General features: G+C 39.6%; 2 protein-coding genes across 5 annotated transcripts in view; one reads left to right on the top strand and one right to left on the bottom strand.

The window, feature by feature from the left end:
* Window positions 1-13,569, bottom strand: part of reck (reversion-inducing-cysteine-rich protein with kazal motifs) — a 35,239-nt gene extending 21,670 nt beyond the window's left edge. The window contains exon 1 of the mRNA XM_061758328.1: window positions 13,379-13,569. Coding sequence (XP_061614312.1) covers window positions 13,379-13,451 — 73 coding nt within the window. The 5' untranslated portion in view covers window positions 13,452-13,569. The remainder of the gene's footprint in view (window positions 1-13,378) is intronic.
* A 6,373-nt stretch (window positions 13,570-19,942) lies between these two features.
* LOC133470399 (holocytochrome c-type synthase-like) lies at window positions 19,943-24,881 on the top strand. 4 transcript variants are annotated; one of them, XM_061758761.1, is made up of 8 exons: window positions 19,978-20,077; window positions 20,632-20,731; window positions 21,052-21,170; window positions 21,393-21,526; window positions 22,379-22,527; window positions 22,864-22,983; window positions 23,057-23,143; window positions 24,386-24,881. In XM_061758761.1, exons 3-8 carry the CDS (start codon window positions 21,062-21,064, stop codon window positions 24,582-24,584), a joined length of 798 nt encoding a protein of 265 aa, XP_061614745.1. In that variant the 5' UTR covers window positions 19,978-20,077; window positions 20,632-20,731; window positions 21,052-21,061; the 3' UTR covers window positions 24,585-24,881. The 4 variants fall into 4 exon arrangements, with proteins under 4 accessions (XP_061614746.1, XP_061614745.1, XP_061614747.1 ...); XM_061758763.1 differs by having other exon boundaries at window positions 19,996-20,077; window positions 20,637-20,731; XM_061758762.1 differs by lacking the exon at window positions 20,632-20,731 and having other exon boundaries at window positions 19,943-20,077.
* The last annotated feature ends 1,486 nt before the right edge of the window (window positions 24,882-26,367 follow it).

Below are 26,367 nucleotides of genomic sequence, written 5' to 3'. Positions count from 1 at the left end.
AACTATTAATTAAATATTTCTATGTTGTTCTAAATATAATACACATGAACAAAAGTGCCTTTGCCCAAAGAAAATCTGAGCCTGCTTGACAATCAATAAATTACAACAATAGCTTACATCCTTTCACTCTGACAATCAATGACCCAATAAAAAGACACCTATCCATCATTCATCGAGACATACAGTACATTTTGGGTCTTGACCATTGGTTGCAGCGGCACGGTGGACGACTGGTTAGAGCGTCTGCCTCACAGTTCTGAGGACCGGGGTTCGAGTTTGCATGTTCTTCCGTGCCTGTGTGGGTTTTCTCTGGGTACTCCGGTTTCCTCCCACATCCCAAAAGACATGCATGCTAGGTTCGTTGAAGTCTCTAAATTGCCCGTAGGTGTGAATGTGAGTGTGAATGGTTGTTTGTTTATATGTGCCCTGCAATTGGCTGGCAATCAGTTCAGAGTGTACCCCGTCCCCTGCCCGTTGATAGCTGGGCGAGGCTCCAGCACTCCCGTGACCCTTGTGAGGATAAGCAGCTCAGAAAATGGATGGATGGATGAACCATTGGTTGTTCCGAAATCATGCCCCATTGGTCGTGATTGGCAGCTAAAGTCTCCTCCTCAAGAAAATGGGCGGGTTTACAACACCCACATCCCCATTGTGTGTGACGCCCCTTACATCTACTATAACTACTACTTATAATAATAATAAATTGATTTGGTAGCGCTTTTCTAGATACGCAAAGACACAAATAATGACTTCTACAATTGATCTTTATAACATGGTGGGGAATAAAGATAATCAGTTTCAGAAGCAAAAATGGTTTGCTCCACTTTCTACTCGAGGTCCCATTTGTGAACAAACAGTACGACATTAATGATTATTAAGAAAATGGTTTAAAACTGTCATCTTACTGTAGTACAGATGGCTCTTATTTTTGTTCTGGATGTGGAGATGTGATTTGCTGCTCTAAGTTTATTAGCATATCTATTCTAGTGGCATACAGGGCCAAGTGCCACCCCAGAATCCTGAAAAATCACAAACTATTACCATTATTACCTTTAAAAGAAAAGCTCTGATGTAGGATTTTTTTCCAAAATAACTATATACAGTATATAAACAATTTACAAATGTATACTTGCTTGATGGTTTGGTTTTAGCATGTGACCAGTTGAGAATCACTGGGCCACAACATAGGGTCTCACAGCGATTCAATGTATTCATGCCATCTTTAAAAAAGAAACTATTGACTCAAAAAATGGGAGAAACAAACAAACAGAAGGAAGAGAGGGTGTGTTTTGTAGCAAGAGAGGTCCAAACCACAGAGTGGCTCAGGGTTCCAGTAAATGTCTTGGCTCCATTTGCTCTCGACAAACTTCTCCCGCCTGCTCAATGTGGCCAAACACTTTAACGCAATAGTGATGTTGGACTAGACTGGACATTTAGCTGCTCTTGTGCGGTTACTCATGTTGACAGCTGAAACTCTTACCAGACCAAAACTCGGAAAACAGGCAACAGTGTGTCCACTGAAGCTGTAGGTTATAGTAAAAAAAAAAAAAAAAAAAAACATCTTTAGATACAACAAACCTTAAGAACTCGTGTAATATATATATATATATATATATATATGTGTGTATATATATATATATATATATTTAGGATTTATCTTGGTCTCCTTTTATTTGTTACAAAAACCTGGCATTTGAACAGGGTGTGTCGACTTTTTATATCCACTGTAGATTAACCCTGAAATTTCACCCAAAGGCCCAATATCCCTAACTTTTTGTGAATAGTGTATCCATCCATCCATTTTCTGAGCCGCTTCTCCTCACTAGGGTCACGGGCGTGCTGGAGCCTATCCCAGCTATCATTGGGCAGGAGGTGGGGTACACCCTGAACTGGTTGCCAGCCAATCACAGGGCACATACAAACAAACAACCATTCGCACTCACAGTCACACCTACGGGCAATTTTCAATTAATCCACCATGCATGTTTTTGGGATGTGGGAGGAGAAAATGAGATGCGTGCCCGGAGAAAACCCACGCACGGGGAGAACATGCAAACTCCACACAGGTGGGGCCGGGGATTGAACCCCGGTCCTCAGAACTATGAGGCAGACGCGCTAACCAGTCGCCCACCGTGCCGCCATGAACAGTCTATATAAAATATAGATTTTTTTGTTGTTGTGACAAGGTACAACCAATTCTCAAGAGTATACAAAGTAAGCATGAGTAAAAAGTGTGGGACACAACTTGGACACACATACTTTTCCATATAAGGGGCTTCATTGTCCAGCTCCAGTAACCATCATCTGTTAGCTACCAAGCCTTTTGTTCCTCTTTCATTTAAAGTGACCACCAATGCTGGCAGGCATTAAAAGACATAAAAGAAAGTGAGCGTACTTGACAGGCAAGACATTGACAGAAACCATCACACCCACTTGTCAGTGTATCCATGTGTACGGATAAGCACACTTGTGGCTCCATTTATGTGTGTTGGAGAGAGAGAAAAAAACTGTTGGTGTGTCCTCAGCTGCTTGACACAGGGGTTTCTGGATTCCATCAGCAGGTCCAGTTGTCTTTGATGCTTTAAGGAGCAGCAGTCTTCCACTGTATAAAATTTGTGTATACAGTGTGTGACTTAGAGAGAAGGTGCACGGTGCTCACGCCAAACTGGCCTTTTTAGCAACTGGCTTGAAAGGTGTTTGCAGCTGTTTCAAATACTATTGTACAATGAAAATTTGGTAAGTGTTGTAAAATCAGGTCTGTGGCAGATGCATTTTAAACATATTTGAACACAAAAAAAGTAAGTGCAACCATGAAGTGTGTAGAAAATTAATAATGCAGTGTCTGTGTGTGCAAGGATGCGCCTCTAAGAGGCGGGGCCTGGTGAGGTGGCTCGTGATGATGGTGAGTCTGGGTGTGAGTGTCTGTGTTATAGCAGGAGGTTCAGCATGATTGTGCTCACTGTTCTGCAGCCTCTAGTTCCATACATGTGAGGGAATTACAGTAAGTATACTGTAAAACCCCATAAAAAAGATCACTTACAAAAAACAAACGCTATAGTTTTATTTAGATAGCATTTTCAGCTCATACCAAATGTTTCGTGTCACGTCACATGTCGATCATGAATACCTTTCTGCCCTCCGCTAGTACATCGCCAAGAAAGTAAAGACGACCATTGCTCAAGAAAACTGTTAATGATGGCAATAAGTCGAAATTTTCAGTGGGAAATTGTTTTTTCTGTGCTCATTTATAGTTACAGGTAGGATAGACAGCTGCTTTACAGTCTGCTTTTGTATTTTGACAGGAAAGAGAAAGGAAGCAAAAAACAAGCAAGGGCAGAAGATAGAAATAAGTACAAATGGAAGGAAAAACAACAATAAGATTGGTTTGAAGGAAAGAAATTAGAAGTGAAAAAGAAGGAACGGAAGGAACAATAGCCAAAATAGTCTGTGGTCTTTAATAAATTATATTAAATTATATATTATATTTATGTTAAATAATGTGCATTTTTGACAAAGTAAAAGTAATACTTTTAATTGAGATCATATCAAAATTTAAGGCTTGAACTACCAATATAGCTGTAACAAATTAGAGAATTTCTATGAACTTGGTTCAAAGTATAATGATTTTTGGTGAAGTATTTTGAAAATGTTAAATGTTCTTGTGTCGAAACTGAAAGGTGCTTGTGGCTAAACTTGTCTAAGGACTGGTTTCATGGGAAGTGAGCGTTTTGTTAAACACCATTGTGTCTGAATGTAGAATTTGACACTTATGTATACGTATACTGCAACAAAACCCGTTACAGAGTTTTTTTTCCCAATGGAATGCGTTTTTACTGTACTGAATTAAGTGACTCAGTTTTTGGACAACTTCTGCTCTTTCAGTAACCTCGACAGTGATATTCTGACCGTGCTGTTCCTGACACCAAATACATTTTTGAGGCCATAACTGCGTGCAAATAACTGATGGTTGAAACAACGGCAAGTGAGATCTATTGGCGAGAGGGGAAAGGATGATGGATGGCATTCAGTCATGTAAAATATGAGGCCTCTTGCTCGGTACTAATGAGCACTGGCCCCATTCTGGTCCAGCATACATAAGAACAAGTACCCCCCTTCAGCGACACTGTTACATTCATGGTTAGTGCAATGAAGGCCACTGGTTGTGGCCAACTTCCCACTGTAATGCTGCCATTCATTTCCCAAATGAAGTAAAGGTTTCCTGAAATATAGGATAAAGTAACTTTTATGATTTCCAAAAGTCCCAATTTTAACTTCCCATGGAAATTTACCAGCAATTTTCCACCCCTTTGCGACCCTACTCCCATCATCAGGCACACCACATTCTCAAGGCTGAGAGTGGCTATTCTGTGTGCTGGATATTATTTAGCTGTAGTTGAATCTTTTGCAGTGAGTTGCTTACTAAATAATATATGAATATCTGCATAACACCTTAATCGCAGATTAATGATTACGTTATATCATCATAATCTTTTAACATCTCTGCAGTTGAAACGTGGCACAACATTAACATTATTTGTTTTCCAGCAACTACTGCCCAAATTGAGTTGAATTGAAGACAAATAAAACCCATCCTCTCTCATCAGCCAATGTATCTCAGTGTACTGCATCACTCAAGCACTTATTCCGGTGTTTCACGGCTATGTTTCGCAATTGCTTTAGCGTTACTACTCCATCTTTTCCTGTTTATTACCCCTGGTCCTCCTTTCGTGGTAACGATACTTGTCAGAAGTGGAGCTTATTCACTGCCATGGAGGCAATGATTAGCGACTTAGAGGAGCAGCTCTGCACCGTGTGTAGCCGCACTAGTTAGCCAGGCGCAACCAGTAACTAGCTAGAGTGGCGCAAGATGTCGTAGTGTCAAGCATTCCCCAATAATACTCGAGAAGCGGGGAAAATAGGGAGGATGGGTGACTGTTCGACACGAAAGCACTGTTCTTCCACTCGGAAGTGGTTAAAAAAAAAACCTAGACGTGCTTAAAGCCATTTTTACACAGAGCCAGACATGATGACATCATCAACAAGCATTATTGCGATTGGTCGGTAGAGTCTAAATCTATACCTTCAGCCAAATTCATATCGTCTACCGAAAATTCACTATATACCATGCACCCATAGCTGTGGCAAATGATTTGATAATTTAGACATATTCCAGCATCCACGACAACTCACAGTATCACCTTTTACCCTCAACCCTCCCTCCATGTTGTCTCACCACCATCCAGTTTTGTCCGCAGTGAACATTAACAGGGATGATTCTGGTTCGCACAATACCACCAGCGGTACCAGAAAAGCTATCCTAACACTCTGCTTCGTGCATTTCTAAGATCTGCAGCAGAATCTCGGAGGGAAGATTTTAATGGATGGGGGTCCAAGGTCACTTCCTGTGCATTGATTCATTGCGAATGGCCATTAGGAGCTGTGCAATAATGTTATCAACAGAGTTTGGAAGAATAAGAGAAGAAACTTGAACAATTGTTGAACAATTGTTGAACAATTCAGTCACTTTAACCGGCTGATGGTGGCATTGATGTGCCATTGTTTGTGAAACTTGGCAAGATCCTCAACAGTCCTCATTTTAACACTGCTACATTATATTTTTGACTCATAATTTCACAAATGTATTCTGGTAATATTACGACCTTTTCCCCATAATATTATGACTTAATCTTGTCTTTATCTGAAGGTATTTTACAACAAAATCATATACCTCCGGACAGCGAAAGACAACTACAAAACAAATTCACAGAGAAGCTGTTGGAGCACATGTGTGAGGTACTCACCAAGTATGCATATTATATTGTTTTTGGGACATTCCTGCAGCTCTGTGTCAAGCAAGATCGATTGTATGCAAAAAAAAAAAAAAAAGTATTTAAAAAAGTCCCACTTTTAAAAGATCATTCTTGTCTAAAACATACATTTAGACAGCTGGACCTGCGACTTGGTTGAATGTAAGAAAATGGATGGAGCATTTATTGTAAAGAGCTGAGAGAATGAACAAAATACAAGAAACCTTAAGCAACAAAGCAGCAGTGAAGACACCAGCAGGAGAGAGTATTCATTTGTTCTCACCAGTCTAAAGGGGAATCTGCCACCTTATGATTACATTACTGAATAACAATACATCTTCAAGCATCTTGAAAGGATGCATATTATTTTTCTATACATTTATTTTTCTCATTGTGTGGGTATAATACTTTCAAACCATCTTTGTCATATTTCAAAAATTTACCTACTGTATTGCACTTGCAGAATCCCTGAAGTTGAGTAAAATAAAAAGCTGCCATAGTGGTTACATAATTTACATCTAACCAAAATCCAGCCGTTATGTGAAATGAGCAATATTGACACAAAACTTCTGATGACAGGCTTACACATCTTACAAACAGACTGGACTGGTCACCAGCCAATTTTAGGGCACATATTGACACCCATTCACACTCGCATTCACACCTGTGGACAGGTAAGGAGTCTTCAATTAACCTAACATGCATGTTTTTGGAATGTGTGAGAAAACCCATGCAAAAATGGGGAAAACATACTGGAGGGCCTGGGCTGAGATTGATACCCAAAACATCTCGACTGTGAGGCAGACATAATAACTACTAAACCAGCGTGCAGCCTTATTTAAAGATTGATTATTTGACTTTATGTGTAATTTCTGACTGGTTTGCGTATGCATTAGATGCATTCCAGAATCTATTATTTCTCACGGCAGCACGTTGGGCGACTGGTTAGAGCGTCTGCCTCACAGCTCTGAGGACCGGGGTTCAATCCCCGGCCCCATCTGTGTGGAGTTTGCATGTTCTCCCCGTGCCTGCGTGGGTTTTCTCTGGGCGCTCCGGTTTCCTCCCACATCCCAAAAACATGCATGGCAGGTGAATTGACAACTCTAAATTGCCCGTTGGTGTGAATGTGAGTGTGAATGGCTGTTTGTTTGTATGAGCCCTGCGATTGGCTGGCAACCAGTTGAGGGTGTACCCCGCCTCCTGCCCGATGATAGCTGGGATAGGCTCCAGCACGCCTGTGACCCTAGTGAGGAGAAGTGGCTCAGAAAATGGATGGATGGATGGATTATTTCTCCCACCCTGTCATTAGAGGTGAGCTCATAGCCGCAGCAAGATGTATAGCAGGATAGAGAAGTATTATAGAGGGGGGAAAAGAGGAGAGGAGAGCAGTCACTGGGCACGGAATCAAGTTTTCTGTTTACAGTAACAACAGGCATCCAGTGTCAAGATTGATGTGCCACATATCACACCAGTATGAATAAGAGTCATCCTCTGACCACAGCCCATTCATGCCACAGCATTACATCATTACTGCACCAAACATGGAACAATGGCTCTAAATTGTAAAGATAAGACATCTTGTTCTAAAACATCGAAATCAACTGAACTGTCAGTGTTGTTGATTTATTTATTTTTTTATTGCAGAATATTACGTCCGGCATCTCCTCAATAACAAAAACTTCAATACAAATTACATTCTCTGTGGTTCTGTTTGGATCATGCCTCTGTGAGTCACAACTAGTCAAGTCTACAGCCAACCAGCTGTAGACAGTTAAATATCAATGGGAAAAAAGACATGTCCACAATAACAACACAACGCCATGAGAATAGCTGTTTGAACAATGCTGAGATAATATGTGAGAACATGATAACAGGGCTTTACAGGAAATAAGCAGAAGATGCAATTACATTCAAATGACAGTTGTTCATCATTAATTTAGCTAGTACTTATAGGGTTAGTGGAGATAATTAAAACTAAGTGCATATTTATTATTATCATTATTATTAGTTACCATTATTATGATAAAATCTATCCCGTTCATTGCACCCGTACCCAGCCATTGCCGTTCCCAAACCCGGGTAAAAATGGGGGGATTGCATCAGAAATGGCATTGGGTGTAAAAGCTGGTGACCCCTGACCTCTGTATACTATAAGAAGGCATAAAAATAGATTGCTTAAAAAATCTGCGATAAAGCCGGGGTTAACTCTATTTTTGTCAGCTCATTTACTTTGCGATTTCAACACAAAAGAGGTCTCGGAGAAAGGTTGTTCGTGGTTGCTGCTAGTCTCTAACTGTTACTGAGCGGGATGGGTGAGACGTGGCAGGCCATGATTGCCGCGGAAACCTGGTCAGATTTTTAAAGTATCAAAACATTTACCGCAGCAGTCACGCGGTGCAAATAGTAGTAAAACGGAGTTATCGCAACCTAACTTGGCTATAGGTAAAAGGGAGAACAAAGCTACTCGGTATCCACAATTCATCAGTAGAAAGCCTTGACAGAATGTGAAAAACATGTCAGACCTATTCACTGCCAGACGTTTTCAGAGCAGAGTTCCCCATGTTGTCAGCCATTTTGGAGCATTTTGCCGAGTCAAGGATATTGTGTTCTGTGGAAATGTAAGCACCAAATTCACAAAAAGAAAGAGTAGATTCTCTTCTTTCACCAGGATAAATGTTTTTTCTACCTGTTAACGCTCTTTAGTAATCAGTGGTAGAACATAGGGTTGATTTCACCCAAAACAAAACCGTGTTTCTGACCTACAAGCAGCGAAAACAATCTTTTTTTTTGTGAAAAGAAACATCAAGCAGAGCAGTGATTTGATGCAAATATTTTTTGCTTTTGCACCACCTCAAATATAAAACGAAAACAAGACTGAGAAAGGGCTTTTGGTGGCAAAATAATAATTTATTTACTGATAACTAAAACGCGCCACGAGCGACGCTGACTCAATGCATGGTACGAGGTGAACGTCAGTCTGATGTTTCATTCTGGTTTCAAGCATCTTATGGAATTATTTGCTTTGCTTTAATGCATGTAAATGTACTGAGTGTACATGATGAGAGCTCAGCTGCCAAAGCGTCAAAGGATTTACTGTTTTGCTTTTAGTCTCAACAAGGGGTGTTAAGAGTAGAATGTAAGAAGAAAACTGAATACACTGCAAGTTAAATAACATACATAAGCAAAATTCCATTCAAAGCAGTAAAATCGCAGCAGTTTTGAAATATTTTTGTCCAGTACGACGATACACGTCACATTGTCAGTGGCTATCAGCGTTAAGGCAGAGTGTTTTGCTGTAATTACATTTCATAGTGGTTAGCTTCTTTTTACACGTGATATAAGTAATAATGCTAAAAATAAAGTGTCCTATCTACCAATAGGAATCACTTAATGCATCACGTTTGTCATTAAAGTTAAAGCAAAGAGAGACTTGCGCTCAACTATGACATTTGACTGAGGATGACTTGACACTGAACACATGCACAAAAACGAGTCAAAAGGGGAGAGAAAAAACATTTGTAGAGTTTTGTGAAAGGTTTATGTACAGATGAAGATATTGCGCACAGATATTACAACAGTGCTGCTATCTGCCACTGTTTTGACTGAAGTACGTATTGCATGCATTTGCAGGCATAACACACATGGGCATTTCATCTGTTCAGTAATTACAATTTAAATGGAAAGATAACACTGTAAAATCCAAAAACAATGTTCCATTTTCATGGTCCAAACCAGAGCAGTACTTTCATGAACGGCCGACATTTAACAACAACAAAAATCTGTTCTCAGTTAAAAATGGCCTGATCTCAATGGCTAAGGAAAACTCGCACAAGAGAGGAACACATGCAAACTCAAATGTTGAAATTTGCAAATAATTCTAATTATCTGATAACCACGGTTTGACAGCAGCTTTGGTACAGTGTCTGAATGAACTCAAAATAAAATGAAAAGAATGATAAGCCACTTGAGTAGCAAAAAAACAGAAATTGTACTTTGAGAATGCTAATGGCGATATCGTAGCACTGAAGTCCTAAATCAGGATTCAATAGTTTTTTTTCAGTATTTTGTTGGACGAGCACACAAATCATATATACGATACTCTAAATAATAAGTATCAAACTCACAGGTATGCCCTTTGCATCACTTTATGTGGGCTACTAATGCAAATAAAGAGTCCCTACATTATCTTTCTTGCTAAATGGGTTCGTTCCCTTTATTTTGGCAGAATATCTGTATCGAGATATCAATTCCTGTCCATTTTCCCAAAGCACTGTACTACAGTATCAAATATTTTAAGAATTGAATATTCTGCCGATTCTCCCATCGTTACCCTAAATTTAATATGCAGTAACATTAATCAATGTGGAAAAATGATGACAGCGAAGATTTGAAGCAGAGATTTTGACTTTTTTTTAAATTAATATATATATATAAGTATATATATATATATATATGTAATTCGGTTAATCGTTTCAGCCTTACTTTGAACAGATATTACAAGGATGGTTTTTTTTGTTTTTTTTTTTACCAAATCCCTTCTGAATATAAGCAATAGTTGTATACTTAAATATTTGCGTGTCACAATTTTAAATTGACTTCTGATTTCAAATTCGATTTGTTCTTAACATAAAACCAAACAATGTAATAATATGATGGGGTGACTATAGACTTGTATGGTTTTCTTATTATGGCTCTCTGAGGTAAACCATAAGTACTACGTTGCCCACTACAAAATTGAGTTTGATACCCCTGCTCTAAATAGACATGGAGAAACTACAGAATCAACAATAGGAAAAAAATGCATCATATTAAAAGTCACATATGGTCAGATTACTTTAAATTGGTCAAGTAGATCTTTTACTGCTACAATATATAGGCGGTGAAAGGTAATTTTGGAAGTTGAGTGTTTATTTTTCTTCCCTCTCCAGCTGCATGTTGCTGTCGTGTTTATACAGTACCGTATATTTATCTTTCACCAAAGCCAAGTGGTGGGCACTGGTCAGGCAAAAACAATATCCATCCATTTTCTATACCGCTTGTCCTCGTTAGGGTCACGAGTGAGCTGGAGCCTATCCAAGCTGACTTTGGGTAAGAGGCTGGGTACACCCTGAACAATCAACTGCATTACACATATAGATTAACAACCATTCACACTAATATCCACACCTATGGACAATTTAGAGTTTGCAATTAATCTCACATGCAGGTTTTGGGAATGTGGGAGGAAACTGGAGTAGCCGTAGAACACCCATGCTTGCACCGAATATACAAACTCCGCACAGGAGGGACCAGAGCAGAGATTGGAACCTCTTGACTGGGAGGCAGACGCGCTAACCACTAGGTCACCGTACTGCGCAAAAGCAACATTTCATACTCAATTCCACAATCACCGAACTGAAAGATAGCCAAGAAATTCAAGTGCAAACCGCCACTTCAATCTAATGTTCTCAAAACTATAATTTTGTTTGCGGGATTGGAGCCCATTCCTGATTACAGTGGACACGGAAAATAAAAAGGGCAGCCGTTCACTGCTCTCCTTCCCCCCCTTTTCCACCTCCTTCTCCACCCCTTCTGCTTTGAGGAGTCAAATTGGTTCCAGATGCATTCTCTCACGGCTTGCCTCCACAACAAAATAACATGAAAGACATGACGCAGAAAACGTTTCACCAAACTCACTCCAGGCAAAAATGCAAGGAATTTTGACATAAAATGAGGAAGAGTGACGTTACGTTATTGCCTTTCGCAAAGCTTGCTGATCTCTTTCCTGTATGGTGATATAAATTCTACCATTTAGAGCCTTGTAGAGAGCTTCTGGCCTCTCTATATTGTAGACAATGTGCACCCCAAATGAGGATCTAAGAGCTGTGTTACGTTCATGTTTCGGGCAGATGTGAGTGGGGAAAAAAAGAGATTCAAAGTGATAGCCAGAGCAAATCCACATCCTTAACCCATGTGGACTTGCACATCAAAAGACCTACATGTTCTAATAATGTAGATGGGACCCTTAAAACACAAGCATGCAGTTTGGCCCCACATTTGAATAAAATGGCAACACAAAAAAAGGTGTTTAGGGAGACACCTTCCCAAATGGTTTCAAATGTGATAACAAACAAAAAAAAACAATGCCAGACTGTGGTTGACTCAGCCCATGGAATAAGTTGGGTTACATTTAAAGCCACAACCCCAATACGCAACTCAGTGTTTGTCTGCTTTGACAAGTAAAAGTGAATTAACCTACTTAACAAATTAAAAGGACAGAATAATAGTCAATTGAATACAATTACATATTCATATTTTTGTATTTTGTTGAGACTGGTATAAATTGCAAAATAATGCATTTTTGTGGGTCTAATACAGTGATATTAGGAATGCCAAATTGAATAACTAATCTTTTTTATTCGCTAAGTAGTTATAAAGGCTCTTTTCACCTTCTTCCCAAGCCGGCTGCGTCAAACATCCCGTTACTGTATGCTTACTATTGTGCAAACATGATTAAAAATAAGATCAGCGTAAAGTGATGGATCAGTGAATCTCAAAGTGTGGTACTCGAGAATCACTGAATCAAATGTTCAAACTCTGCATCATGTTAGTGTCTTCAACTTTTTTTTTTTTTTAATACAGTACAGTATAATGGTTAGGTAGAATTCAGTATTTACCACATTTGGATTTAATGCAGTTAGAACTGTTCAATTACAATGAGTTTTACAATTTTGCTTTTATGTGCAATACATATTAATTGCATCATTATTCAAGTATTTTTTTAAGGTTCTTATATTTAAGTACAGTGTTATTGTTCAAACTGTGAATAATGTTGCAGCGACTTGTGTTTTTTTTTTGGTGTTTTTTCCGGGGGGGGGGGTGGGTGAACACTTGGGCCTATTACACCACTGTATATTTAAAATTATTATTATTATTATTATTATTATTGTGGTGGTACTTAGTGTAAAAAGTACTGCGCATCACTATTATCGATCATTCATCGTTATTCTGTTTGGAGTCGAATTTACGTGTTCGGGAAACAGGATGATAATGCTCGAATTAAAGCGTCATGCTGCATTTAACGCCCCGTTTTGGAGCGCTAATACTCAAATGTTCGTGTTTGTGTATCGTATATGAATTCTTCCACCGGGGCGCCATTCGCCAGTATTTAAACGGTTCCGTTATTCGAAGTGCTTTGAACACACGTATAACTTTACAGCGGCAAATTTAATCTCGTAATGCACCGCATTTCCTCTTCGAACACGGTTAAATCCCACCCCGAGATGAAATTTGGGTGTAAAACAAGGACAAACCGAACGGGCCAACGGGATGTCAGCTGTCACTAAAATCCACAACTACAACTTTGGGAAAGAAAAGAAAAAAAAGAAGTGAACACTCGTGCTGGAAACGCACCATTTTTTTTTTCTCTCTCTCTCTCTCTCTCTCTATCTATCTTTATCTCCTGACGGAATGTCAGGAGATAGACGGAGAAGGGGGGAATAAATTCACAAATGACTTTTGGTCGCGTTGAGTAGAAGTCACCGTACGCAAACACAGAGAGAGGGAGTAAAGAAAAGAGAAACGAGACTCACCCTGGGCTCGGAGCGGCGGGAGGTCAAAGTTTGCGGCGAAGAGGAAGCCGATGATCTGCAAACACACACGCATCTTATTGAGATCCTAAAGTGCATCGTCGTGGACGAGAAGACATGGAGAACGCTGAAGCTGTGACATGGTCCATGAACCTCTCTTTCTTTCTCTCGCTCCCTCTCAGAAACCCTTTCTCCCCCCCCCCCCCCATTCTCTCTCTCTCTCTCTCTCTCTCTCTCTCTGGAACATGCGTAGAAGAAGAAGGACCAAAATTTTTTTCCACATGGGCAAATATTAATTAGAATCCATCCTTACCAGTGGTCGAACTTTTCATAATACCTTTCCCATCTGTACAACATACGTTAGCATTCTTTAAAAAAAATTAAAATAAAAAAAATAAAAAAGTCACATGAAGTGTGGAGGTGGCAAAACCACTCTCTCTGGGCTTAGATAGAAATTGTGATTTCCTAGGAATCTTTTAGAAGTGACCATTTGAAAATGTCAATTCTTGTATAGGTGTATAGAAATAAAGTGTGGCATGTTGAAATGTGTCTGTTTCCTACCTTGTAAAATTAATGTTGATAATTATTTGTTTAAAAATCATTAATGCGGGTGTATTTCACATTGATGCATATTATTCATGTTTACCAATAGCATATAATTAAATGGAATTTCAGCAAATTTGCCACTCAGAAGTGTGTTTCAAATCAGTGGCCTCTTAAATAAGGCCATGCATGGGGAAAATCTTGCTTGGAGTAGAAAGTCCAGATAACTGTTTTGTTGGGAATAAGGGTAAAATAAAAGTTGTGCAAAGATTAAATAACACGATCAAGTAAAGTACAGACACCCCAAAAATCTCTATGTACGGCTAATTTTGGACAAGAGGCCTCCATTTGTGAGAAATCAGCATCTCATAAGAAAGGCGAGTCCCTGCAAAGATGAACTAAAAGCATCATTTGAATTTTCACTCACCGAGACAGCACTTCACCCCCAAACCACTGAATTACACTTGTCAATTAGTGTGCGTATCCGTGCATGTGTGTTTATAGTTTTAGAGTGTTGTATGCCCTTCAGTATCACTCATGAAATATTTTTTTTAGGGGAAAGCATTCCGACAATTCCTGTAAAGTAATATTACATTTAAAATAAAGTATGCAGTGTCTTAATGATAAGATTGCTTACCATGTTTAAATACAACATTTATTGCTACAATCTGAGCAAACAAACATTAAAATAATCCCCAAATCCTGGTATATGAATGAATAGAAGACAATATTTGACAGGGATCGTGAGGTGGGGGGTCATGGGTTTCCAAGTGTGTCGCCTCATTGTCCCCCTTAATACCCATGTCGGCTGAGCCAAGGGGCTTTTTGTGCCAAATAGATTTAGCAGCAGGGAAATCTGTGTCCAATGAGACACCCCCTTTTGTAAGGGGTCAAAGGTTGTAGCGAGGAGGATCTCAGGGGCTGCGAGTAGACTACATCATGTCAACAAGCATGAATAGTGAGGGGCCCAGGAAAGAGTTGAGGAAAGTCGCTCATGCGTTCATAGAGATGTTCTAAGTCTGTTTAGGACTGATTGATTTTAAAATGTAGTTTGTACCAAAGCTATGGTCTTTGAATTTTGTAGCTTATTGAGCAGCGCCCAAGTTGCCCGTTACCATTGTTGTGGTGCAAATTATTAAACAATAGCTTCACCAAGCAAATCCCAACATCACTGTTTCACCGAGTAAACAATCATGGGAGGAAAAAAAAAAAAAAAAAAGCCTGCGGAAGAGAGAGTCTCTTGTTTTCTCGTGAATGTACAATACAAATCCTGATGCCAGTTGCACCATCGGTCTCTTTCTGCCCAACTGGCCCGCAGATTAAACATAAAGGTTCATTGTCCCGGCAGATGTGCTTCGACAGCATGAAGGATTCAGGGCTGTTTTGTTTTGTTTCCTCATCAGGCCTGTTGGTGAATCCACTAATCCGATTTTCATTTTCAACCATCACGCAGATTTGTGACGTAAAAGTCTCCAGCACTCCCGCGACCCTTGTGAGGATAAGCGGCTCAGAAAATGGATGGATGGATGGATGGATGGATGTTATGGTATAGTGACAGAACAGCACGCGGCCAGCATACGGTCTGTGACAGTTTCTCGACAGTTTGTCGATGTCACTGTAGGGTTTTATGTTTTTAAATAAATATAATTTTATTTAAAAATATATTTATTATGGCGGCATGGTGTGCGACTGGTTAGAGCGTCAGCCTGACAGTTCTGAGGACCCGGGTTCAATCCCCGGCCCCCCCTGTGTGGAGTTTGCATGTTCTCCCCATGCCTGCGTGGGTTTTCTCCGGGCACTCCGGTTTCCTCCCACATCCCAAAAACATGCGTTAACTCTAAATTGCCCATAGGTGTGAATGTGAGTGCGAATGGTTGTTTGTTTGTATGTGCCCTGCGATTGGCTGGCAACCAGTTGAGGGTGTACCCCGCCTCCTGCCCGATGATAGCTGGGATAGGCTCCAGCACGCCCGCGACCCTAGTGAGGAGAAGCGGCTCAGAAAATGGATGGATGAATATATTTATTATTGTTTTTTTTGTGTTTGATTTTTGTTTCAGGTCTGGTTGTTGTTTTAATGTGCACTATCCATAAAGTTGAGTTTAGTTGAGTAATAAGCCCCTACTTACATTTGTCAGCAATAATTACATACACTGTAGAACAATTCAAGTGATAAAAGATATTATATAAAGTATTTCGCAGATGATTCCTGGCTTGTGCTGGGATCCTTGGAGAACTGCACACACATGCTAACCAGAGGTACCCTGACTGCTGCTGGATGAAATCCATTGTTGGACCATATGCTGGTGCAGTGGGACCTGGTTTTCTTCTGATGCATGACAATACCCCGTTCCATTTGATAATATTAATCCGTTTGATTGCGGGTACAATGCTATAATACGACACCAAAAATTTGAGGGCTGCCAGTGTGTTGTGTGTTCATCCGCTAAAAGCCCTTTATTAGTCATTCTTATAACTGTCATCCTGTCTCATTGTGGCTAGTAAAGGCTTGTTTGAGCAACAGGAAACCTCGCAAGCTTTTCATGACAGACGCTGTATCTGACATGTCAGATTCCCATTCCTACATGGCAGCAACGTTTTGTTGATGTTCCACAAGGCAGCAATTAATGGCCTTTCAGCATCTGTCAGAATGTGGAAAAAAGAAAAAAAAAACTCACAAACTCAAGAGTGAATGCCAAAGCAGGTGAATGGAAAAGCTGCATTTACCAAAGCAAACACCTGTCATGTTCACACTGAGTGTACAGTCGTGTTCGTGCATTTGGAGCTGCATAGTTTTACACACGCACACACACACACACACACACACACACATGCATGCACACTTGCAGAACTGTCTTCACTGACTCGCGTTGCTGGATTTTTGTTGTGGCACAAGAGAGGGCGGAAGACAGACACGGACAAAAAAGGAGTCTCTGTCAGTGCTTGGGTGTCAAATAAGATGGATGACAAAGAGGAACATATGGTCTGCTGTTGTTTTCTTAACAAATCCTCCTTTTACTGTAGGGCTGTTAGCTTTATTTCCAAATGTTTGGGCTGAGTTTGGGTTGACATAACAGAGAGAGAACATGACACACATTGTTAGTGGATCTTGTATCAAAGAAAATGACACGAGCCACCTGTGGTCCGGCAGACTTGAGCACGAATGGCCAGCATGCGGCAACATTGTGCGTTTTTATAACAATACACATGGCAATGGAAAGCCATTGGAGCATTTATTCAAGATCAGGCTACATGTGCTACTATGCTCTTTGTTCCCACTAGTAATATAATTGAGAGCAATACTAGAACCATTAGGGGGCACTATGAGAACAAATTTTAAACTACTAGTGCCACTTTTGGCCTACTAGGATGCATTTAAGCCTTCCTAGTAAACCACTGTACTGCACTAGGAACAAAATTAAAAGTCAAAGTAAATTTGGTTTGAGGTAACACTAAAATGTATTAACAATTTTAAACAAAAGAAAATATGTGACTAATTTGTATTCAATGTTTTTATATTTAAAAAAATGTTAAAAATAAAAAGTGTTACATCTTGTAACATTGACGATTACTTGCAATTTTAGATTTAAAAAAGTGTGAATTTTTAAAAACTTTTTTTTACATTTAAAAAATGTCAAATAGAAAGTGTGAAATTGAAAGAAAATGTATTTAAGATTTTAAATAACAATAATAAAAAAAATAATTTGACTTTTTTTTACATTTAAAACAATTTAAAATAAAAAGTGTGATATCTTGTGAAATTAAATTTTTTTAGTTATAGTTTTTCTTCTTTAAATGTTGTCTCTCATCCTTTTCACACTTTCTCCTAGCCTTTTGGTTGTACCTTTTGGGCTGTCCAAAAGAAGAAGAAAAATAAAATCTTCCCTGGACTTGCCTCTTCTTTGCCAATGTCGCTGTGTTGGTGTTGGCTAGGTAGCATGTACGCGGTCTATACATAGCAAGCAGAGAACTGATACTACAGAGCCTGGAGTGCCAAACAAACGCGTTTAGTGCTCGCTTGCAGCCAAAATGTGGTCGCAGGGCTGCAGCACTCAAGCTGTAATTTTGAGCTAAATTTGGATCATGACCACTGCAGAAAAAAAGACCATTGTATATTCACTTAGCAATTTATATAGGGTTTATTAACTTAGCAGTATAGGGTTTATTAATGTGTGTCGCCCCCCCCCCCCCCCCCAACCCCCCCCAAATTTTTATTGCATTGATTTGGGTTCCACAAAGTCTTTTCAGTTAATCTGAAGAATTATTCGACCAGGGGCCACCAACCTTTTTGAAACCGAGAGCTGCTTCTTGGGTGCTGATTAATGCGAATGAATGGCTATCAGTTTGATACATAATGCATGCACACAATTCTCAGAAATACTTGTCAATGTTACATTAATACCAGTCAATATTGCATTTATGCCTTGTATTAGTGTTAAAATATCCTTTTGGAAAGGACTAATTGCTACCATCAAAAGAAGAAAACACATTTCACAAATTTAAAAGTACAACCTCAATTCCAATGTAGTTGGGACATTGTGTTAAACATAAATAAAAACAGATTACAATGATTTGCAAATCATGTTGGACCTATATTTAATTGAATACACTACAAAGACAACATATTTATTGTTCAAACTGATAAACTTGATTGTTTTTAGCAAATAATCATTAACTTGGAATGTTATGGCTGCGACACATTCCAAAACAGCTGGGACAGGGGGCAAAAAAGACTGAGAAAGTTGAGGAATTTTTGGGATGTGGGAGGAAACCGGAGTGCCTCCTCTCTGGCTCATCATCATCAAAAGGTTCAGAGAATCTGGAGAAATCACTGCATCTAAGCGGCAAGGCCAAAAACCAACATTCCCTCAGGTGGCACTGCATCAAAAACCGACATCAATGTGTTAAAGATATCACCACATGGGCTCAGGGACACTTCAGAAAACCAATGTCAGTAAATACAGTTCGGCGCTACATCCATAACTGCAACTTGAAACTCTACTATGCAAAGCAAAAGCAATTTATCAACAACACCCAGAAACGCCACCGGCTTCTCTGGGCCCGAGCTCATCTAAGATGGACTGACGCAAAGTGGAAAAGTGTTCTGTGGTCTGACGAGTCCACATTACAAATTGTTTTTGGAAATTGTGGACATCGTGTCCTCCGGGCCAAAGAGGAAAAGAACCATCCGGACTGTTATGGACGCAAAGTTCAAAAGCCAGCATCTGTGATGGTATGTGGCTGTGTTAGTGCCAATGGCATGGATAACTTATACATCTGTGAAGGCACCATTAATGCTGAAAGGTACATACAGGTTTTTGAGAAACATATCCTGCCATCCAAGCGACGTCTTTTTCATGGACGCCCCTGCTTATTGCAGCAAGACAATGCCAAACCACATTCTGCACGTGTTACAACAGCGTAACGTCGTAGTAAAAGAGTGCGGGTACTAGACTGGCCTGCCTGGAGTCCAGACCTGTCTCCCATTGAAAATGTGTGGTGCATTATGAAGTGTAAAATACGACAACGGACACCCCGGACTGTTGAACAGCTGAAGCTGTACATCAAGCAAGAATGGGAAATAATTCTACCAACAAAGCTTCAACAATTAGTGTCCTCAGTTCCCAAACGTTTATTGAATGTTGTTAAAAGAAAAGGTGATGTAACACAGTGGTAAACATGACCCTGTCCCAGCTTTTTTTGGAACGTGTTGCAGCCATAAAATTCTAAGTTAATGATTATTTGCTAAAAACAATAAAGTTGATCATTTTCAACATTAAATATCTTGTCTTTGTAGTGTATTCAATTAAATATAGGTCGAACATGATTTTCAAATCATTGTATTCTATTTTATTTATGTTTAACACAACGTCCCAACTTCATTGGAATTGGGGTTGTATATATTTTACATAATAAGTTTTATCCTCCAACAGAAGGAGGCGGTAATTTGTCAAAACGCTGTTTGAGAGTCAGACAAACATGACGAAGAAGAGGCTGGTCACGTCGAGTCTGCGTAATGATGTCATTGTATACGTAGGCATTGACGCAGCCTCACATCATATAACCCTGTAGTACCCTGTTCGTTGACATTGGAGGCTGAACGTGGACAGAAATACTTCAGTGAGTCGCTAATTTTATGTGTAGTCATACTCCAACTTATAGGTAAGTAACCCCTGTAGCCAGCTTTTGTCCATTGTATATCTTTGTTTTACGTAGGGATATTTGTTAATTTAGGAACTTTAGCCAATATTAGCAGTGCTACTAGCTTGTCTGTGCGTTAGCTGCTCAACATCTAAATGAAGTCAGTCTGCTATTTCTTAGTTGAAGTAATCACCCATTAGATTTTCCAAATGAATCGCAGATATGTGGGCTAAAAATATGAGTGTAGCTTCCAAAATGCTAATGTTAGCACAGAGGTTATTTAAATGTGCATGTCAATGTATCATCTCATCATTATTATTACATTGTTTTAATGTCATGAGGTTAATTATGACACAAATGCACACGTGGTAATTACCCTTGAGGTAGAACAGTGTTTTTATATTTACAGTGATTTTTTCCTGTCCGACACAAACGCAGTGGTGTGAAGTAACGAAGTATAAATACTTAGTTATTCTAATTAAGTAAATCTTTCGGGTACCTGCACTTTACTTTTGTATTCATTTTCACTTTTTATTCCCTATATTTGAAAACTGTTATATTTACCTTTTAATCAGAGCAGCAAGTAAAGGGAAGTCAAAGGAGTACTTCAATCTTGACTCACGTATCTGTACTTGTACAGGGCGTGAGTACTTTTGCCTCTGCTGCATAAACAAGGCAAGTTAATAAAAGGATTTTCCTCCTTGTGTAGATGTGATCACAAACATAAAAAACAGAAATAAGCATTGATGTTACGGTAATTGTGTGCTGCCCGGCATGTGTCGAAACAACGTGGCACTACACAGAAAGTGTGCAACTCTAAATACAGATTTTCGGAAGTATTAAAAAGATGTTAACAACACAGAAGTGTTCTCACGTAGTATTAAATGAATGATGGACTGTGATATAGTGGGGAAACACTGTATTTATTGTCTGTCTGTGTGTGTGTGTGTGTGTGTGTGTGTGTGTGTGTGTGTGTGTGTTTGTTGCCACATCAGATGAGACAAGATGGGGGCCTCCATCTCAACACCTGCTACTCCTACTGTTCGGGCAGAGGCAATGATTGCTACGCCTCCTCAAGGCTGTCCTATGCACAAAGAAAATCAGCCTGTTAAAGGTGATAATGCATAAGATAACACCATGGAAACTCTGGGAACATAATCTGATACATGTGTGTCTCACTTTTTAAAAGTTGTATCTTCCCCGTCAGAGTGTCGCATGCATCAAGCTCAGCTAGTTACAGATAGGTACAGGTTGATAGGCCTCATATACTGTATCCTGCATTGTGTTGTGAAGTCATATCATTCTGTCTTAATCCGGTGCTCTGTTCTGCTTGCAGCGTCTCCGCCTTCGGAGTGTCCGATGCACAAGGCAGAAGCAGGCCCAGTTCACCAGGATCGGGCCTATGAATTTGTGGAGTGTCCCATGAAAGCTGCAGCAAGCCTGAATAATGACATCGACCCAGCAAATATGGTACAATAAATACGTGTTAGTGCTTTTATTTGTTGAGATTGCATGTAAATGTTACGTTAGAACAGTTAGTGTAAGGATTTTTTTTCCCACTAATAACAATGAACATTGCACTATATTAAACTAAACCTTCAGTCTCCCATCTAGTCTGTAATGCTAACCCTCAGCTGTAGCCTATCAGTTTATAAAATATACATTTTAAGGGAAAATATTCTGAAAATAATATAAAATCAAATACAGTGTTTGACTATTTGTGGCAGGGCTCGGTCCCTATCCCTGCGAATACCACAAAGCCATGATTTATTGACTCCCTGCCTAGCAAAAAAGTTTAGAATTGCCTATAGAGATGCTACATGGTGGCGGCAACATACTACTTTTATCTAAAAGCATCTCCAACTCGCTGTAGTGTAGTTCCTTGTCCCCCACGATAGCAAAGCACCACTTTTGTCTAAATGAAACTCCTATTCACGTCAAGACAATTTCTGGCTCCAAAGGTGCCACAAGATGGCGATGAAGTAATACTTTTATTGATTTGGCATGAGCACAAAAACAGCGAATGAGTTTTTCCACTGGGAGGGAAGCCTTTATTTGACCCAAAATTTTTTAGCGGGTCACACTATGTTAAGGCAGTAGTAAGTCATAATTACAATAAATGTTTGAATGGAAAACACTCCTGGGCCATAAATATAAAAGCATCAAACAGGAGAACAGTATCAAAAGGCATGATGTCCAAGCCACGGAGGTTGAGGAAGTTCGGTAGTTTGCTTAATTGCATTTTAAACCTAGTGTTTGCGTTTGACACTAGTATTATATCATGAATGCTGTATGTCGATTTCTTCCGTGACACGTCCTCAGATGCCTCCTCCGAACCAAGCGCCTGCTCCAGACCAGCCCTTCAAGTTATCTCTCACCAGAGAAGAATCTACAATTCCCCGCCATGGCACAGAAAAGCACTGGGTGTACCCTTCTGAACAGATGTTCTGGAACGCCATGCTGAGAAAGGGGTCGGTGTGTTTATGATTAATAGCGAAATGCAGCCTGTGTTGTGATGCTACATTAACCATTTGACAAGGAATTATGCTATTGTTCAGAGCAGAGTTTCCCAACTTTTATTGAGCCAGAGCACACCACCCCCAAAAAATGCTGCAAAAAGTATATACAGTCTCTCTGCTACGTGTGAACAAAAAATATTAAAACGACAAAATGTGGTAGATCATTTGCCTTTCTTTTAATGAAACCAGTGTATAAAGTATTAGTTTTGGACATCTTAGAAACTATGGGATGTTTCGATATGAGTGTTTATCTGGTTTAAGTCTCCTGTGTATTAAATTTACACTCAGGTGGCGCTGGCGTGATGACGATCTTGCCGCTGATGACATGGGCAACATAATCAAAATCCACAACAAGAACAATGAACAAGCCTGGCAGGAGATCCTGAAGTGGGAAGCCCTGCATGCAGGGTGAGGCACAAATCAATAGATGGCAACAGATGATTTTCCTGCCAAATCAATTTTCTACCAAATATTCCACCAGTGAATGTCCATGTGGTCCAACATTGAAGAGGTTCGGGGGTAAAGCCAAAGAGTACTCGCCGAGGGCTCGCTTCCGCCATTGGATGGGGTAAGGCGATCACTCGCTGTGATGTACATATGATATGACTTTGCCATGTGTTTGTATTGTAATAGACTAAAAACTACATTAGCATTTGTTATTGCTGAAAAAAAAGGCACACTTTTTCCATATTAGGAGTGTCAAACACCTTTTTAATCTGGGTGACAGTGGCATAATTGTTGCCCTCAGAGGGCCAGTTTTAAAACAAAATACAGTACATGTGTTCTACTTGTCATATACCTCTGCATTTGATTGATTTTTAGCAACTATTGTACAATTTCTCCCAAAATTAGTTTTGTAACTGAAACCGTCTGTTGTGCAAATGAATTTATTCATTCCTTGGAATAAGTAGGTCAATTCTCACATTACTTTATTATAGCATAAATAATAAATTATTTCGTGTAGCATAGATAAACATCGCAGTCTGACAAATTGTGTTCCTCCAGGTACACTGTTGTTTTTAGAAAAACAAATGTCCAAAATGTAGACAAAATATTATATTGTATTTATTACTGATCCTGTCTCTTCGCAAAGAAGGCATACCAATTTATCTCCTTTAATCATAATATCGATATTTGCATAATTTCTTGTTAATTGGAGAACTACATGTTACTAGTGAAGCAAAACTGTGCATTAATTGACATCTGCTTGCTACCTGTAAGTGTGAAGAGAGTGAAGCACTAGTAGTGCTAGTAGCACACAGTCAACTAATGAACAGTTTTGCCTCACTAGTACCATGTAATTGTCCTACTTATATGCCCGAGTTATCCTATATAGAGGATGGAGTGTACTAGTAATTGGAACCTTAAGCCTGATATGAAGGATATTGAATCGACTAGTTCGTGACACATGCCTGCGACTTCGACCCTAGTAGTGCTACTAGTGCAGTACAGTAGTTTACTAGTAAGGATTAATTGCATACCAGTAGACCAAAAGTGGCACTAGTAGTAGTCATTCATTCGGATTCATGTCATTTCCATTATATTTAGTGGGCAAAGTTGATTTGAGATGGGGTAGCACTGTAGTGTGTGGCACTGAGAGAAAGTAGAACACACGACATTATGTTCACTTGCACAGTCTCGTGAGATCAAACACAAGAAGTGTGCCAATTATTTCGGCTCTGTTCTGCTTTGATAATCTTATTAAGAATGGGTTCATTATTTCAGGCTTGTCGAGAAATGACACTTAAGTACTACAAAACAGAAGACTGAGTGCCACGTTTGCCCCTCTGATGCCTTGTCTCTCTCGCAGCTACGAGCTGCCCTTTGACCGTCACGACTGGATCATCGACCGCTGCGGAAAGGAGGTGCGCTACGTCATCGACTATTATGACGGAGAGCTCAACAAAGACACGTACCAATTCTCCACCCTGGATGTACGCCCGGCCTTCGACTCTTTGGATGCCGTATGGGATCGCATGAAAGTGGCCTGGTGGCGCTGGACCTCCTGAAGATGAACTACACATACAGACACGCGCTTTTCTCATTTCATCTCTTTGCGGGTTTTGTGGTGCTGTGTGAAGAGAGTCTGCTTTTTGCAGTTAATTGTGGCTTGTAAGAAACTTGAATTAAGCCAATTATATAACTTTGAGCTTGATTTTTAGTCACTGTTGTATTTTAACAGGATATTTTGCTTAATTTATGGATTTTCTTTTATTTTTTATTTTTATTTTTACATATTACCTCAAAATGTCACAAAAAAAACTATTACATGAATGGTTCTGCAATAAATAAAAAAATTCAAGTAACTCCCATAGTATTCAAGGTTGGAGACCACTCCTTTACATTAATGAATGTACTGTATTACTGTTACTAAATAAAGATATATAGTCCACAAATGTATTTGAGAAAAAAATAATGACTGTTATAGCAACAGGTTTTCCTTTAAGGAACTTAACATCTTTACTTTATATTTGGACAGGTACTGCTTTCCAATCAACAAACTATTACAGAGAATATGCCGTAAACATACTTGCACATGTTTAAATTAAATTATTGTATGTTCCCCTATTATCCTCGGTATTGAATCGTGTTGTAAAGTTAATTCTTTAGACATCCCTTAATAGTAAGCGCAATTGAGTCAGATGCATAGTAATCCGTAACAGCCTCGTGGATGCAGTTTCAAAGGTGAACAAGAGAGGGAAGTGTTCCACCAAGAATGATTTCTTAATTTGAAGTCAAGGGACACACTAAAACACAACATTCACAAAAGAGTGCATAGCTCTTTAATGGCCTTTAATTGTTCCTATACAGTCCCCTCCAAAAATATTGAAATGCCAAGGTCAATTGTGTTGTTTTTGTTGTATACTGAAGACATTTGAGTATCAGATCAAAAGAATATGAGACAATAGTACAGAATTCCAGATTTTGTGGTATTTACATCTAGATGGGTTAAAACAACTCAGGACAGCACCTTTTGTTTGAAGCCACCCACTTTTCAAGTGAGTAAAAGTATTGGAACAGACATTCATTCATTCATTCATGTTCTGTTCCGCTTATCCTCACGTGGGTTGCAGGCGGGCTGGAGCCTATCCCAGCTATCTCTGGCGAGAGGCGGTGTACACCCTGAACTGGTTGCCAGCCAATCGCAGGGCACATAGAAACAAACAACCATTCACACTCACATTCATACCTACGGGGAATTTAGAGTCTTCAATTAACCTACCCTGCATGTTTTTGGGATGTGGGAGGAAACCCATGCAGGTACGGGAAGAACATGCAGACTCCACACAGGCGGGGCCGGGATTTTAACCCCGGTCCTCAGAACTGTGAGACAGATGTGTTCACCAGTTGTTCACCGTGCCGCCGGAACAGACATTAACTTAAAGTGAATAATAGTTAATATTTGGTGGCATGGCCCTTACTTACAATAACTGCATCAAGCCTACGACCCATTGACTTCACCAGACTGTTGTGTTCTTCATTTGAAATGCTTTTCCAGGCCTTTAATGCAGCTTCTTTCAGTTCTTGTTTGTTTCTTGGGGTTTCTCCCTTCAGTCTCCTCTTCGGGAGGTAAAATGCATGCTCTATTGAGTTAAGGTCCGGTGATTGACTTGGTTAGTCTAAGACCTTCCACTTTCCCCCCCTTATGAAGTCCTTTGTTGTGTTGGCAATGTGTTTTGGGTCATTGTCTTGTTACATGATAAAGCTTCTCGCGATTAGTTTGGATGCATTTTTCTGTAAATTTGCCAGACAAAATGGTTTTGTAGTTTAGTAATGTAAATAAATATGTTC

This window comes from Phyllopteryx taeniolatus, chromosome 20 (assembly GCF_024500385.1).
Source record: "Phyllopteryx taeniolatus isolate TA_2022b chromosome 20, UOR_Ptae_1.2, whole genome shotgun sequence".
Taxonomy (NCBI): Eukaryota; Metazoa; Chordata; class Actinopteri; order Syngnathiformes; family Syngnathidae; genus Phyllopteryx; species Phyllopteryx taeniolatus.
This window is presented reverse-complemented; position numbering and strand designations above follow the sequence as displayed.

Excerpts from the sequence above, each read along its gene's own strand:
- LOC133470399 (XM_061758762.1), top strand. The coding sequence starts at position 21,062 with ATGGGGGCCTCCATCTCAACACCTGCTACTCCTACTGTTCGGGCAGAG. Across the intron at positions 21,171-21,392 it reads AGAAAATCAGCCTGTTAAAG|CGTCTCCGCCTTCGGAGTGT; the intron begins GTGATAATGCAT and ends TTCTGCTTGCAG. Across the intron at positions 21,527-22,378 it reads ACATCGACCCAGCAAATATG|ATGCCTCCTCCGAACCAAGC; the intron begins GTACAATAAATA and ends ACACGTCCTCAG.